This window comes from Aotus nancymaae, unplaced genomic scaffold (assembly GCF_030222135.1).
Source record: "Aotus nancymaae isolate 86718 unplaced genomic scaffold, 86718_ANA_hifiasm-v0.15.2.pri h1tg000006l, whole genome shotgun sequence".
NCBI classification, from domain to species: Eukaryota; Metazoa; Chordata; class Mammalia; order Primates; family Aotidae; genus Aotus; species Aotus nancymaae.
Genome location: NW_026988417.1, coordinates 61,773,078 through 61,790,479, shown reverse-complemented (window position 1 = coordinate 61,790,479; position 17,402 = coordinate 61,773,078). Strand labels below are relative to the sequence as shown.

At 35.0% G+C, this 17,402-nt stretch overlaps 1 protein-coding gene across 1 annotated transcript in view; it reads left to right on the top strand.

Annotated features, from left to right (window-relative positions):
* CENPC (centromere protein C) overlaps positions 1-17,402 on the top strand; it is a 64,182-nt gene that overhangs the window by 23,188 nt on the left and 23,592 nt on the right. Inside the window, exons 6-12 of the mRNA XM_064367524.1 lie at positions 2,188-2,473; positions 3,338-3,544; positions 6,566-7,179; positions 8,927-9,094; positions 12,347-12,638; positions 14,513-14,659; positions 16,177-16,259. Coding sequence (XP_064223594.1) covers positions 2,188-2,473; positions 3,338-3,544; positions 6,566-7,179; positions 8,927-9,094; positions 12,347-12,638; positions 14,513-14,659; positions 16,177-16,259 — 1,797 coding nt within the window. The remainder of the gene's footprint in view (positions 1-2,187; positions 2,474-3,337; positions 3,545-6,565; positions 7,180-8,926; positions 9,095-12,346; positions 12,639-14,512; positions 14,660-16,176; positions 16,260-17,402) is intronic.

The following is a 17,402-nucleotide window of genomic DNA, read 5'->3' as shown; positions in this document are numbered from 1 at the left end:
TGCAGCTGTCACTACCATGAATCTATAGAACTTTTACATTTTGCAAAACTGAAACACTGTATCATTAAACAGTATCTCTTTTTCCATCAGCCCCTGGCAACCACCATTCTACTTTTTCTGTCTCTATGAATTTCAGACAGAAAGTTTGTCTTTGACTGGCTTATTTCATTTAGCATGTCTTCAGGGTTCATCCATGTTGTAGCATGTGTCAGAATTTCATTCTAAGATTGGTAATATTTCATTATATGTGTATACCACGTTTTATCTATTAATCTGTTGATGGGCACTTGAGTTGTATTCACTTTTTGGCTATTGTAATACTGCTATGAACATTGGTGTGAAAGTATCTGTTTTGAGTTCCTGCTTTCAATTTTAAGTTTTTAAGGATCCACTGTACACTTATATTCACACCAGCAGTGCATGCACAAAGATTCCAATTTTTCTACATTAGCAGTTGTTATTTTTTGTTTATTTAAATAGCCATCCTAATAGGTGTGATGTAGTATTTTATTATGGTTTTGATTTCTTTTACATCATTGCTATTAGGAAAATTTAAAACAACATTTAAAAACCACTATATACCTATAATGGCTGCTATCCAAAAAACTTTTCTTTTTTTTAAATACTACTTATTTGAGAGTTTCTTTTTTTAATTTTTATTTTTTGAGACAGAGTCTTGCTCTGTCGCCTAGGCTGGAGTGCAGTGGAGTGATCTCAGCTCATTGCAACCGCTGCCTCCCAGGTTCAAGTGATTCTCATGCCTCAGCTTCCGGAGTAGCTGAATTATAGCCATGTGCCACTGTGCCTGCCTGATTTTTGTATTTTTAATAGAGATGAATTTTCGTCATGTTGGCCAGGCTCATCTCGAACTCCTGGCCTCAAGTGATTCACCCACTTTGGCCTTTCAAAGTGTTGGGATTACAGGCGTGAACCACCATGCCCACCCTCTCTTTCCTAGTTTTATGAGTCCTATTTTCAATGATAGTTAAGTGTTCCGAGTAATAGCAATGGTATTTTGTTCTACTTCATTTTCTGATGCTGTTAGGATTCTAGCTCAGTTCCTGTTGATGCTGTCTGGGGTGGGTAGAAGGTAACCTTTTGATGTCCTTGTTCACCTATGTGGGGTTCTGGTTAAATGCTGCTGGGCCTGAGTTTCCTTATATCATTGGGTGGAGGACAGGGGGATACTGGCCTCTCTTATACTATTGTTGCCTCAGATTAGACCGTCTGCCGGTGCCCTGGTTGGTAAAGTAGGGACTGGGATGACCTGGGGTGTCAATACTATCCGTGGATCAAAATGTTGCCTTGTGCTGTGAAGGTCAGGGGTTTCACTCCTCTATAACTTCCTGTGGGTCATACTGCTTGCCATCTATGATTATTGAAGCGGGACTGGCTTGATATGAACTCCTTTGCTGCTACAGTCCATACCACAGCCCAGGGCTTTGTTGCTCTGCCAGTGCAGGTAGTAAGGAGTGCTCCTCGGCCCACAATGCAGAATGAGGCTTGAATTTTCTCATTAGGTCTTTATTGGGTTCACCTTGTTCAGAGAATGCAGATTCCACCCAGCCCCCACCCTGTCTTTCACCTGTTGATAGTTCCAGGTTGTAGGTTTCTCCACTACCCATCCAGGGGTATATGGGAGACAAAGAGAAAACCCAAGGGACTCATTGCCTTGTCTGTTCCTTGTCTTGAGTTTCCTAGGTAGTCTGCCTTTTTTCTTTCAACTTTCAGAATCCTGTTGTTGATTGATGGATAACTTCCAGGAAATTTAGTTGTATTTAGAGGGAGAAGCAGGGAAATGCTATCTTGTTCAGAAGGATGAAGGTTAAGAAAAAAATATATATATATTCTCTTATATTTTCTCATTATAGATAAATGTTCATATACATATATACTGTGAATGTATATATGCATACATGCTTACATCACATCTCTATATATGTTAAATCTATATTCATGTGTGTATGTACAAATATGTGATCATCTAACTGCCCTAACCAGTTTTTAGCCCAAAGATAGAAGAATCTTAAGTACTTATTTTAATCATGTATCTTTAGTTCTAATCTTAATGGCTTTTGAGTTTTCTGAAAACTATTTCTGATTAAATTATTTCCGAATTTTAAAAAGCCTGCTTGATTCTCTTATTATTATTTTAATTGACAGTATCTTTATATAATTTTCTTCTAGTTCAGGCCCATGAAGTTCATCAGAAAATTCTGGCAACTGATGTTAGTTCCAAAAATACATCTGACTCGAAAAAAAAGTCAAGTAGAAATATAAATGATCATCACAGTGAAGCTAATGAAGAATTTTACTTATCTGTTGGCTCACCTTCTGTTCTTTTGGATGCAAAAACATCTGTATCACAAAATGTTATTTCATCTAGTACCCAAAAGAGAGAGACTTATACTTTTGAAAATTCAGTAAATAGGCTGCCTTCAAGTACAGATATTTCACTTAAAACCAAAAAAAGGTAACATTTTATTTAAATAATGTTAATTGCACTTTAAAAATTTTACCTTTTATATTAAAAAATGGTAATTCAATCTTGTTATGTAATTTTACAGTAAGGAAGAAAGAATGTTAACATCTTAACATATTAACATGAGAAAATATACATTTAGCATATATTCAGTTTATAATAATTAAGGAAGTCCTTAAAGTATACTTCAGAGAAGTTTAGAGGTTAACTTTTCTATAGTCTGTAGAAAGATGTATTTTCTCTCTGATAGTATTTGACTGCTTCCTAAGATAAACAATTTGTATTTTCTCAGTATTTTTTATAATTACAAGTATAGGTATATATCAGGTCACTTCTAAGGTAGCAGAGCATACCTATTATTGAGGATACTATGCTTTGTGGACAGCTGGTTTCTCTTTCTTGGCCTTACCTTTGGCCTTTAGGAAGCAAAGTGAATTGTTAAAGGACTTTTGCTGTTGGAGATCTCTGTAATGAGTGTAATTTCTATCTAGAGTATTGTGTGATTCCTGGTGCCAAGGAGTTAAGTATAGTCTAAGACTTTGCTATTCAAAGTTTGGTCTGTCACCGTGCTCTAAGATTGCCCTGAGAACCATCACCTAGCTATATATTTCATTGATGTATACTTTGACTATTGTTTTCTCTTTTTATGTTTTTCTATTGGTAAATACAAAAGTTAATTTTCCTGAGCAATTTATCTTTTGTATTTGGAGTGCACAAATCAGCATTTGTGTTTTAAATAAAGGCCTAGTGCAGAATTTTAAAGTGGTCTGTATTGTCTGTAAGGGAGTTCAGAAAGACTCATAACTCAAGAAACGTTACAGGAGCAATCAGTTTATCCTCCTTTTAACCTTTTAGGCTAAACTTTGAAGATAAAGTTATTTTAAGGAAAGTAGAAATAGATAAAGTATCAGATGAAGATGATAAAACATCAGAAGGACAAGAAAGACAACCATCGGAATCATCTCAGAATAGAATGCAAGATTCAAAATATGAAATTCAACGACAAGCTAAAAGTTTTTCAACATTGTTTTTAGAAACGATAAAACGAAAAAGTGAATCCAGGTGAGTTATTAAGAAACTGTCCTTTGAAACATTTTTATTTTCTATTCTATGAAGTATATATAAGGATTCCTAATGTTACTTAACTTAGAAATAAATCATTTAATTAACAACAATTTTAATTGAAAATTTTGTCTGACCTGTAAAGAGAGATGTCACCTGATTGACAATGCAGTATTTAAAAATCATTATTTTAGGGTCCCCTATGTCACTATCATAGGTATCAGAGTGTTAGTGAACATACTAGGAAGTTTTTATTGCTGGGCGCAGTGGCTCATGCCTGTAATCCTAGCACTTTGGGAGTCTGAGGCGGGCAGATCACTTGAGGTTAGGGGTTTGATACCAGCCTGACCAATGGTGAAACCTCATCTCTGCTAAAAATACAAAAATTAGCCAGGCATGGTGGCACGTTCCTGTAATCCTAGCTATTTGAGAGGCTGAGGTAAAAGAATCACTTGAACCCGGGAGGTGGAGGTTGCAGTGAGCTGAGATTGTGCCACTTCACTCCACTTTCTTTGAGACTCTGTCTCAAAGAAAAGGAAGTTTTTATAATAACATGTTGAATGAATGAATGAAATTCCCCTTTTGTTCAGTCTCTGTTTCCTGTAGTTGATTATTTTTATGTATATATTTTACCCCTCATATGGATATTGTCACCACCATCTAAAACAAATGTGTTATAATTATGAGCTAATTATATCGTCTGAGAAATTATTTTTTAATGTTCTTTTTGATATTCTAGTGAGTAAAGTTAATTTTATGTTTAATTATTGTAGATAAATGTAACTATTCACTATTCCCAGTGCTTTCTAGCATCATTGCTTCCACTTAGGCTTTTCCTTCTGATTGTCTTTCTTGTATTTCCTTGTGACCAAATCTTATGAATCCATCAAGATCCAGCTCAAATGCTACAAAGCTTTTCATGGTTTTTCTAGCTAACTAGAAGGCATCTTTCCCTATTCTAAACTTTCATAGTATCATCATTGTTTCATAAGGATATCATTTCTGTTAAACATCCATTCATTGTAGTATTTGTATTGAGTTTGTTCTTTATTCGTTTTTATAGTTTTATTATATAAATTTGTGAAACTCTACCATTAGAGAGTATATTTCTTAGAGTGTTTGCTATTTTAAATTATAAGATTTGTCAGGAGTTTGAGGTTATAGGAATAGAGAAGGCATTTTCATTTCTGATTCCTTTTGTATATTCTAATTAAAAGAAAAACGTAATCTAATTTTTGCATTCTGGCTTTCTTTCTGTTATGGCTAAACATAGCTAAGTAAGCCTTCTCATCCAATGGAAAAAGCAGAAACAAAGGTGTGTATGCCTGGTTTGGAGTTTGGATGTTTACCTTGTTTTTTATTTTTTGTATCCCACAGCAATATGTGCTGTACTCAAGGGTATTATAAAAAGCAGGGAAATGAAAAATAAATCAGTCTATCAGATTACCATCCTTGGAATAGTTCCTTCCTTCTCTAGAAAACTTTCCTGACTAATTGGAGGAGGTGCTATATGCACTAGTCTTAATTTATTCAACACCTCATTAAATGCGTGAATCTCTTTGTATGTACTTAACATGTACATGATTTTATGAAAATGTAAGAATTAGTGTGGATGTTAGATTATAAGACAAAATTGTAGTTGAAATTGTCTGTCTTACTGTTTATCCTTTTACAACACTGGGAGTAGGAAATAATAATATTCATAATACAGGTTTTCTGCCGTTTAGTAAAATACATAAAATTTGGGCTATAACTATGGAGAAAGGTCTAGAGTTGGGAAACATTGTTTGACTTTGACTTCATTATTTATAACAGATTCTATAGCATTGTAAGCTTTGTAATAAGACTTGCCTTTTATTTTTTCCTGTTTCTGTGGCACTAGATTTCTTTTGTGCTTAAGCTACCTTTCTAGATACACTCCATTTATTTCTATACCATGATTATAATATGAAAATATATGTGAAATACCAAATTTGGAATGAATTTTTACGCATATGTGTCATATAACAAGTTAGTACACACTTAGTGGCTTAAAACAACAAACATTTATTATTTTATAGATCTGTGGGTTTTATTATTTTATAGATCTATAGTTTACAGTTCTATAGTAATGTTAGTAATTTTTACATTCGTTCAACCGTCTGTGTATTTGATGTTGCTATGTATAAAGAACTTGGGATGTAAAAGAAACATTGGAAGAAATTTTTCCCAATCTCTCTCTCTCTTTTTTCTTTTTTCCCTGAGATGGAGTTTCACACAGTTGCCCAGACTGGAGTACGGTGGCGTGATATCGGCTCATTTGCAGCCTCTGCCTCCTGGGTTCAAGTGATTCTCCTGCCTCAGCCTCCTGAGTATCTGGGATTACGGGCACCCATCATCATGTCTGGCTAATTTTGATATTTTTAGTAGAGATAGGGTTTCACCATGTTGGCCAGGCTGGTCTTGAACTCCTGACCTAAGGTGATCCACCCCCCTCAGACTCCCAAAGTGCTGGGATTACAGGTGTGAGCCACTGCACCCAGCCTCTCCAATTTCTCATAACTTAATAGTATTCTATTCTAATATCAGACTTGGAGTTTTCTCAGAAATAATCTTGTTGATTTATTTTGAAAGTGAAGAATTCAGATCCCAAAAGGCACATATACAAATATATAATTAATTATAACATTATATATTATAGTGGCATTCATTTTGGACTGCGAGTCAATGTAAATGGGTTATAATTTTACCTCTCTGGGCTTCAGTTTTAGTATATATAATGTGTGAGTGAGTGGGACCAAATTAGTTGATGTCTATCTCTGATTTCCAGCTCTAAAGTTTTATGATGTCATTATTATAAATGAGGGTGAACAGACATTGAAATGTAAAAGGAGGGAAAGATTTGTAAGGTGAAGGGAAAATCGAGGAGATATGTAAACTGTTTAAAAGATATGTAGATTTTGTTTCCTAGATTATTTTCTTTGCTAAACAAAGATGAAAGCTTCATTTTTTTGAATTGTTAAAACTATCACCCTTTTTTAGTCCCATTGTTAGGCATGCGACAACTGCTCTACCTCATTCATGCCCTCCAGATGATAAGGAGTTGATAGAGGATGAATTTATAATTGACGAGTCAGATAAAAGTTTTGCCAGTAGATCTTGGATTACAATACCAAGAAAGACAGGGCCTCTGAAACAGCGCATAACATCTCCGGCTGAGAGTACTACACTCCTTCAAGGTAGAAAGTCAAGAGAAAAACATCATAATATATCACCTAAGACTTTGACAAATGACAAACATTCCCATAAACCTCACTCAGTAGAGACATCTCAGCCCTCTGATAAAACAGTATTGGATACAAGTAATGCTTTGACAGGTGAAATGGTAAATGATTGTGGATCTAAAAAATATGAAATGTATTCTGAGAATGCAAAAAAATCATCTGGAAGCAAAAGGACTATGAAACAAAAACAGAGAAGAAAATTTAAGGCTAAACTAGCTAAAGAACAGCTTGATATGGGACAGTCTAAAGATGAAAACATGTATACATCACATATTACCCAAGACAAACTTCAAAAAAATTCAGACAGAAATACGGAAAAGCATGAAGAGATGGGAAATGATTGTGCTTCCAAGAAACAGATGTCACCTTTGGGTAAGTGTTTATATTAAATATAACTGTGATCATTTTTCTACCCATTTTTTGTTTTTAATATCCTAATTTAGATTTGGCGAGTAGGCAAAGTAAACCTAAATCAACAAAGAGCCTCAAAAGCCTATAGGTTATTTTCTAGAATCTTTTTATTTTATATATAATTTGACTCTAACTCATGATTTTTGTTTATCTTGTGAGATGGCAGTATATATAGAGGGCAAAGTGAAAATGAAAGGCTAGTAAACAAGTTAGTATCAGAACATGAATAAGACAGAATGATAAATTCTATTTTTTTTTTTTTTATTTTACTTTAAGTTCTGGAGTACATGTATAGAACTTGCAGGATTGTTATATAGGTATACACATGCTGTGGTGGTTTGCTGTCTTCATACCCCTGTCACCTATATTAGGTATATCTCCTAATGTTATCCCTCCCCAGTCTCCCCACCTCCTGCTATCTCTCCTATAGCCCCCCACCCCGCAACAGACCCCAGTATGTGATGTTCCCCTTCCTTTGTCCATAAATTATTTAGAAAATAAAAATGTTAAAAGAAATGCTAGGGTAGCATGGGACTATTTTTTATAGAGATAAAAATCCATTCTCTTCCATCATTCACTCATTTATCTGACAGTTGTTGAATGCCAGACACTGTATTAGGCACTGTAGTCACAAAAATTACTAACCCATTATTTCTGCTGTTAACAAGATCATTCTGGTGGGTTCTGTAAAACAATAGATAATATATATACATGCATATATATGAAAAGGGAGGGTACAAAATTTTGATTTATTCATAATTTCTTAGGAAAAGACATAAAGGAAGTATACTTGAAGGATGCTTTCTATAATTGTAAATATTAAACATTTATTGAGTACCTGCTATATTCTACACACTGATTTTTACATGTATTCTTTATCTAGATTGGTTAGTGAATATAATGTTCTCATTAATTTCCATACCAGTTGTACTAATTTTCTATTGCTGTCATAGGACAAGTTACTACACACTTAGTGGCTTAAAACAACAAACATTGATTATCTTACAGTTCTGTGGGTCAGATGTCTCACTGGGATAAAATCAAGGTATTGGTGGGGTTTTCTTTCTTTTTAGTGGCTCTAGGAGAAAATCTGTTTATTTGCCTTTTCCAGCCTGTTTAAACTACCTATATTCCTTGACTCATGGTCCTCCTCCACAGTCTGCAAAACCAGCAATACCAGCCTTCAGATGTTTTGAATTTATCTTGGCTCTTCTTCCATCATCTCATTTCTCTGACCATGTCTTTTAAAGGAAACATACCATTGGATTGGGTCAACCTGGATAATCCAAGATAATGCCTGTATTTTAGGGTTTATAATTTAATCACACTTTAAATCTCCTAAGAATTAGATTGAAAAAAATCATTTCAAAACAAGAAAGCAGTAATTGCTTTTACTTGGGACATTGTAGGAAGGAACTGTATATTTTTTTCAGTTTCAGAAGATTTATTTTTGGCTGAGGAGTGTATAAGAGTTATCAAGCAATGTGAAAAGTTTGCATTTAATAGAAAATTAGTGCTTACTTCAGCAGCACATATAATTGACAGAAAGAGAACATGCATGTGACTTTTAAAAACAGAGATGAAAAGAAGGCCACAGGATAAAGTTAAGAAGTTCCTATAATTGAGGTTTTGGTTTTTTTTTAATGTTATAGTTTCCTGAAAACTCTTAGTAGACTGTGAATTGGTTTTATGGTTTTCTTTATTTTAGGAAGCAAGAAAAGTAGCACTAGAAAAGATAAGGAAGAATCTAAAAAGAGGCACCTTTCCAGTGAGTCCAAGGACAAACTTGTACCTGAAGATGTGACTTCAACTGTCACGAGAAGTCGAAGAGTTTCCAGACGTCCATCTAATTGGTGGGTGGTAAAATCAGAGGAGAGTAAGTATTTTTATTTAAATTATGTTTGTTCATAGATAAAATCATTCTGTAAGGGGCATTATATTTGATTTTATATTTCTATGAAAAGAATCTCATGAGGACCAAGTTAAATTGGGTTATCAGAAGAAATGTTAAGTCAATTGTAAAGATACTCCTTGAAGCTTTAATATATAAAGCATTCTAGGTATAGGGATAATAGCTATGGGAAAACAAAACCCCAGACTAAAAATCCCTGCTCTCATGGAGCTTACATTCTAGTTGGGAAGGGCAATATAAATAATTCTACTATTTTAATGTGTTGGTTGTGAGGGATACAAAGATTGATAATATGAGGTTCTGCTACCAAGGAGTTTATAATCTAAAAGATTATAATTGAGTTTATTACACATAAAAAAGTAAATTATTTGTGTTGGTGGCTCTTAAGACTACCCTCAGATTTGGTAATTTGCTATAGGAGGACCAGGCATATAGTTGTACTCAATGTCTGTGATTCATTACAGTGAAAGGATGCAGTGGAAGTTCAGTACAGAAAAAGCGCATGGGCTAAGTCTGGAGGAAATCAGCAGAAGCTTAAAGAGTTCTTTCTCAGTGGATTCCCACAGGAGTTGCTTAATTCCTCTAACAATGAGTTGTGACAAATTGGCGAAATGTCTACCAGGGAAGCTCACCAGAGACTTAGTGCCCAAGATCTTTACTGGGGGTGGTCACATAGGTACTCTCCCTAGCAAGCACTATAATTCTATACTCCCTGAATAAAGGCATTCAACCTGAACCATATTTTTTGTATAAGCAGTTTAGGGACACAAAACCACGTTTGTCAATTAGGAAATGATGGGAACCCTCCTGAAATTTAAGGTTATAGGGCTAACTTTGAAAGCAGGCCCTTTTAAGGGCAGTATACTTAGATCTGCTCTGCTAACTTTTTTCTGCACAATATGAGACATTTATTGTTTTGGAAGAATTGTCATTTTTTTTAAAGGAAATGATCCTGAAAAGATTGGTGGATCATAAGGTAGCATTCACATACACAAATTCTATTGACTATGGGGCATTTAGATTAATAAGTGAAAGATTAGTACAAATATGGCATTGTATCTGTGAAGCCTTATTGCTATGAATTATTAAATCATTCAGATTATTGATTGATAGCATCAATTATTTATTTTTTTGCAGCCTTTGGATTTTGGAGTCAGATCTGAGTTCAAATGATCACTCTTCCACTTAGAGTAGATTACTTTGTTTAGTTTCTCATTCTGTAACATGATTACCTCATTGAGTTTTATAAGGATTAAATGCAGTTAGCATAGTGGGTGGCATATGTTAGTGTTGAAGTGTTAAGTATAATACTGTTACTTCTTTGGGGAACTCACTTTTCTGCCCCAGGTTGCCTGAAATGCTAAAGTACTATGGCAGATAGCACGTAAATAGTGGGGTAAATAAGTTCTTGCAGAAATTAAATGTGCTAGATTTCTGAAACTATCAAAAAACACTTATTTAACAGTCCTCAAATAGATATTGTATTTTTGATCAAGCTGGGAATCAAAAAAGTAGAGAAATGCTTATATATAATTAGTCTAAACTCTGATCTGATGGAAGAAGAAACTGAAGTCTGAAGTTACGAACAACTTGACCTGTCTCCAACCTGCTTGTAGTACATGTGACATTGTTGACCTTCCATATATATGAAGAAATGTATATGGAGTATTTGCCTTGGGGCAGGAATGAGGTAAAGGAGGACCAGGACTAGAGTAAGACAGTTGAGACACTAGGATGAAAAATGTAAGGCATTCAATTTCAGGGTTGTGTGAGTTCAGGCTCTGTACTTGCACAGACCTAAAAATGAGTACCTTCTTGAATTTTCCAGCTGAGACTACTCTTGCTTCACCATAGTCCTGCCCCTATTGTTAGGCATTGGGAAAATATATAAACTACCAATCAATTACTGGGGTCAAGGAATTGTCAGCCTGCTGGAGAAGAGGGGTAGAAATAAATAGTCACATGTGTGATAGCAAGCTACCTTAAGACTTGGAAATTAGAGAAAGCTTCCTGAAGGATGAATTAGGAGTTAGCTACGTGATTGAGTGGAGTAAGGAGGAAGAATGGAATGTTTTAAGTAGAAGAAGTAGCATATGCAAAGATCTGGAGCAGAGAGCTTGGTCTTTTCCATTTTTAAATTTAGTTTGCTTTAGAATTGTCTGGGGAGCTTATTAAGACACCGATTACTGGGCCCTGCTCTGCAAAGTTTTTGATTCACTGGGTCTGAGGTGAGGCATGATAATTTGCATGTCAAATTCCCAGATAATGATGATCTTGCTGGTCTAGAGACTGCCTTTTGACAGCTAGTGCTTTAGAGAAACTATAGATAGTTCAGTACTGATGGTTTTTTTTTGGTTTGTTTGTTTAGAGTGTGGTTTTGGGAATTGTGGTTTATGAAATAAGCAAATCTAAATGTAGATATAAAATGATGTTGCAAGTATTTGTATTTGGACTTCATCCTAAAGCTATAGATAATCACTGAAATACTTTAATTAAACAGGGTTGTAATAATCTAGTTTTTGTTTTCCAAAGGTGATTCTTGTAGCATTGTGAAGAATGGATTGAAAAATGAGAAGCCTAGAGAAGGGGAGATTAATAAAGAGTATTTTAATAATCCAGATATGAAATGATGAGGGCCCCTGCTAATGACAGGAGGGAGAGCTTGAAAGATTTGAAAGGCGTTAATAAATAGAATTGATAGGATTTTGGGAGTGATTGTGGATAGGAGTAGTAGTCTTGCATGACTCAAATTTCTGATTTAGATATCTGTATAGAATAGGTAGTTATATTTTTCAATAAGATAGGAAATAAAGCAAGAGAGGCAGATGTAGGGGAGAGCAGTAGGTGGATATTATAGGTATCAGTATAAATAGTAATTAAAGCTCTGGGTAGATGAGTCCCTCAAAGAAGGTATATGGAGTGAAAAGCTGAAGCCTGTAGCCTTGGGGAATACCAGATATTAAGGATAGCCAAAAGAGCAGTGGGCAAAGCTAGAGTGTTTTTAGAAGCCTGTGATAAATTTAAAGGGCTTGTTGCATGTGTCTATAAACTGAAGAGCTGCATTGTTTAAATAATTTAATTTGGAAATAAATTTAGCCTATGAGGTGTGTTTGTGTCTGTATATGTTTATATGCAAATATAAATGATGTTGGTATTTCAGTGAGCCAAATCATCTGGACAAACATGCTAACTTTAGGTTATCATTGACTCCTTCAGGTCCTGTTTATAGCAATTCTTCAATAAGAAATGAATTAACAGTGCGTCATGACAGTAGGCAAAAATCTGCTAAGAAAACAAACCAGACATCTAAGAATATTAGAAAAAAAACTACTCCACTTAAAAGGCAGAAGACAGCAACTAAAGGCAGCCCAAGAGTACAGAAGATTTTAAATGCTAAAGGTTCTGGAAGTATTGTTGGTCATGATGAAATTTCCAGTTGTTCGCAGAGTGAGCCATTGGAAAGTGATGAGGCAGATTTGGCTAAGAAGAAAAGTCTTGATTGTTCTAGGTAATGTCTGTTATGTATGCAATATATACTTTTGTTGTTCAGCATTTAATATTTGCACTACTTAATCATTTATAGACAAGCAGTATTAGCGAAAAGAGCTCTGCACTCTGGCATACCTGGTATTAAATCCAGTCTTTACCATTAACTGGTTGACACACAGGCAGAGTAGTACTCTGCGCTTGTTTCCTCATATTAAGATAGGGAATAGTACATAGCACCTGGGATTATGACTGTTAAATTTAATAAGATATTATTGTCATTCAAGAGTTGCTTTTCTTTTCTTTTCTTTTTTTTTTTTTTTTAAAGACTGTGCCTTACTCTGTTTCCCAGGCTGGAGTGCAGTGGCATGGTCATAGTCCACTGTAACCTCAAACTCCTGGGTCACATAATCCTCCTTCCTTAGCTTCCTGAGTAGCTAGAACTACAGGTGTGGACCACTATACCTGGCTAATTTCTTAATTTGTTGTAGAAATGGGGTCTTGTTTTGTTGCTTAGGCCTGTCTTGAACTGGTCTGAAGTGATTCTCTTCCGTTGACCTACCAAAATAGAGATTCAAAAAACACATAACATAAAATCTACTATCTTAATCTTTTTTAAGTGTATAGTTCAAATTGTTTCCTTTTAAGTGAGGTTAATGTGATTTCAACAGTCAGGAATATAGCTTAATACTTTTCTTCTAGGATGATAATAGTTAACATTTTTTGAGTTCATACTATGTGCCAAATATTTGCTAGATGCTTTTAGTGAATTCTTATTAGTTGCAACAACCTATCTAGGTAATAAACACTTTGTGTTAGAAGCAGTAAGGTGCTGAGGATATACTGAAATAAATAATAGTGTGTCCTAAAATATATTAGTGTATGTCATTATAGTGCATAAAGAAATTCCATAGACATTCTGTTTCAGTTTTTCAGGCCATTCTCTACTTTCTTTCCCTTTTTTTTAAATTGTGTCTCTGGAATTGGTTTGCTAGTATTTTATTGAGACATTCTGGTTTATAGCTTACTTTCCTTGCATTGTCTTTGTTTAGTTTGGGTATAAGAGTAATAATTGGCTTTATGCAATGAGTTGGGAAATATTATCTCTTATATTTTTTGAAACGGTTTGTGAAGAATTCTTAATTCTTAATTCTTTGGATGTTTGGTGAAATTGAGCAGTGAAGCCACTTGTGCCTGAGCATTTCTATGTGGGTAGTTTGTTTTTGATTACTGATTCATGGTATTTTGAGACTATTTCCTCTTGAATCGATTTTGATGATTCGTATGTTTCTAGGAGTTTGTCCGTTTCATCTAGTTCATCTAATATGTTGCCATACAATTGTTTATGGTATTGTCTTGTAATCACTTTTATTGCTTTTGACTCTAATGGTAGGACCCAGGAGGACACTAGAACCTAAAGAAATATACAGTCCCTAGGAATAGTGTATGTTGTTTGCATATATTTGGAGTACACTAACTACCGAAGAGATGAGCTGAGTCCCTCTAAGGACCTGTTGCCCCTCAGTAGACTGACTGCAAATGATTATCAAAGAAAGAATTTTAGTTGTTTATGGATTCTCCAGTAAACCATGATAGATTAACTGTAATATACATCATAAGCCATTAATCGATAAGGTCTCCTTATGTCCTTGTCACTACCTTCGTGGCCAGATGTCTTCTCCATTTCTCTCATCAGAATTTTTCAAATTAGGACTGTTGGTTGGTCATAGAAACCAATTTTCTTCCTTAGCTAGTTGCAAGTCTGAGAACCTGAACAGGGTGATCTGATACTCATAGCCAATATTATATTGTCTACATACCCACCTGTGTATTGTTTCTGGAAGAAAATTTTCTTTTGAAGAGGTATAAACAGTCATACATTTATCATTTTTATAGATCTACAGGAAGCTCAAAGAATCAAGATGATATTATGACTGCACACAATGTTCCTCTAAAGCCTCAGACATATGGATATACATGTAAGACACCAACAGAGTCAAACTTGGATTCTGGAGAGCATAAGACTTCAATTTTAGAGGAAAGGTATGCATATATCGTAAGGTTAATAGTATTTCCTGACTATATTAGTTACCCATTGCTGTATAATAGATTACCCAAGAACTTTATTTTAATTTTGTTGTAGGCTTAAAAACACTTACTGTTTCATAGTTTCTATGGGTCAGCAATCTGAAAGACTTAGCTAGCTGGTTCTGGCTCAGATAATCTCAGGAGGTAGCAGTCAAGATGTCTTTCTGGTTTTAGTTTTTTAAAGTCTTGTTTGGAATTGGAGGATCCACCTGTAAAATGCCTCACTCACATGGCTTTTGACTGGACGTCCCAATTCCTTGCTGGCTGTTTCCAGTAGACTTTAGTTTCTTGCCATGTGGCCCTCTCAGCTGCTGAATATGGTAACTGGCTTCCCACAAAGCAAATGCTCCAAGAGAAAGTGTGACTGTGATGGATATCACAGTGTCTTTTAATGACTTAGTCTTTGACATTGGACACTGTCACTTCTACTTTATTCTGTTCATTAGAAACAACTTATTAAGTCCACACTACATTCAGGGAGAGGTGGAATTAGGCTCCACCTCTTAAAAGGTGGTATATTAAAGAATTTAGACATATAATGTTAAAATAACCACCTTTAGTGAGCAAATTGAATTGACCTACTCTTAATTATATCTGATGTCATATAACCAACCTTTTAAAAAATGAGCAAAAGGTAAATTATAGCAAAGTCTCAGACTTTTAAGGGATGGCTGAGATTTCTTTACTATTTGTGAGGTTATGACTAGGCTTATCCTGGGTTCATAGTAGGTAAAAAGAGATCTCAGACTGGGAAGACCTGAATCATCTCTGACAATTTCTGGGCCACATTTTAAATTCCATTGGATTTTGGCTGTAATTTTTTTTTTTAATTAAGATATGATGATTTCTTTTTTTTAAAATATATATAATTTTCACCACAAGATGTTATTTGAATTAACTAAGATCATAACTCTGATCTTTAAGTTATAAATTCAGTCCTTAACGATGCTTGCCATAAATTATGGGTTGAAATTGTAGCCTTTGTTTAATGCGGCAAGTACAATTAGCCCTCCATATCTGTGGGTTCTGCATCCACTGATTGAACACTCATTGAGTGAAAATATTCAGAAAATATAAAATAGTAAAAAGTAACAATATAACATTAAAAATAGTACAAATAAAAATACAATATAACAACTATTTACATACATTTACATTGTATTAGGTATTATAAGTAATTTAGAGATGATTTAAATTATATAGGAGGATATATGAAAGTCATATGCAAATACTGCACCATGGTATATAAGGGACTTGAGCATCCTTGGATTTTGGTATCCACAGTGGATCCTGGAACCAATCCCCCACAAATACTGAGGGATGACTGTATATTCTTGATGACTTATAACATCATTATTGATTTTATAAGAAAGACTTATGGCAATTTTAGGAGAAAAATAATCATTAAGGCAAATACATTAGATATATGCATTATAAAAGCATTAATTTTGTGGTTTACTTTTTTTTTCAAGTGGACCTTCCACGCTCAAGAATTATTTAATGTCTAGAAAGAAGAATAATGATGTAGATGATGAGAAAGTTCATGGAAGTTTAGGTAAACTATTTTTTTTTTTCTGTCTTGATTTTTGTGGCATTATGAATATGGAGTAAGGAGTGCTATGTTTTATTTACATTATCACTGATGGCAAATGTATATTGAGTACCTACCTCTTAAGACTCTTAGTTAGAAATTAGTAAGACCCTTTGCCTAAGTGAGAGAGAAAAAAATGAGTGACAGTTTTTTAAGTAGAACATAATGAAATACTGGCATTTAAGGTGTATACTCCAGTATTTAAAATTGTTAAGCTGTTAAGGGTATACATAAAGCAAGATTAGTCATCTGTTGATGATTACTGAAGCTGGGTGATGGGTGTGTTGAGTCCATTGTACTGTTTTCTCTTTTTTCAAACTTGAAATTTTTTTTCTTGAGACAGAGTTTCGCTCTTGTTACCCAGAATGGAGTGCAATGGCACGATCTCGGCTCACCGCAACCTCCGCCTCCTCGGTTCAGGCAATTCTCCTGCCTCAGCCTCCTGAGTAGCTGGGATTACAGGCATGTGCCACCATGCCCAGCTAATTTTTTGTATTTTTAGTAGAGATGGAGTTTCACCATGTTTACCAGGATGGTCTCGATCTCTTGACCTCATGATCCACCCGCCTCGACCTCCCGAAGTGCTGGGATTACAGGCATGAGCCACCGCGCCGGCCCGAAATTTTTTTTCTTGAGATGGAGTCTCACTCTGTTGCCTAGGCTGGAGTGCAGTGGCATGATCTTGGCTCATGATCTTACAACCCCCGCCTCCTGGGTTCAAGCAGGTCTCTGCCTCAGTTTCCTGAGTAGCTGAGATTAGAGGCGCCCGCCACCACGCCTGGCTAATTTTTTGTATTTTTCGTGGAGAGGTGTTTCACCATGTGTCTGGTCTTGCACTCCTGACCTTGCGATCCACCCTCTTTGGCCTTGCAAAGTGCTGGGACTACAGGCGTGAGCCACTGTGCCTGGCCTTCAATACTTGAAATTTTTCATACTGAAGTTTAAAAATGCTTCTTAATAGAGAATTTTATAATTTTTTTATGCTCCTAAAAATGCATGTTTGATTGTAATTTGTTATACTGGTTTTTTTTTCCTTAATAATCACTATTTGTTTAACTTTTTAATTTTTCCCCCATCATTAGATTTACTGTGTTACTTTTCTTTTTT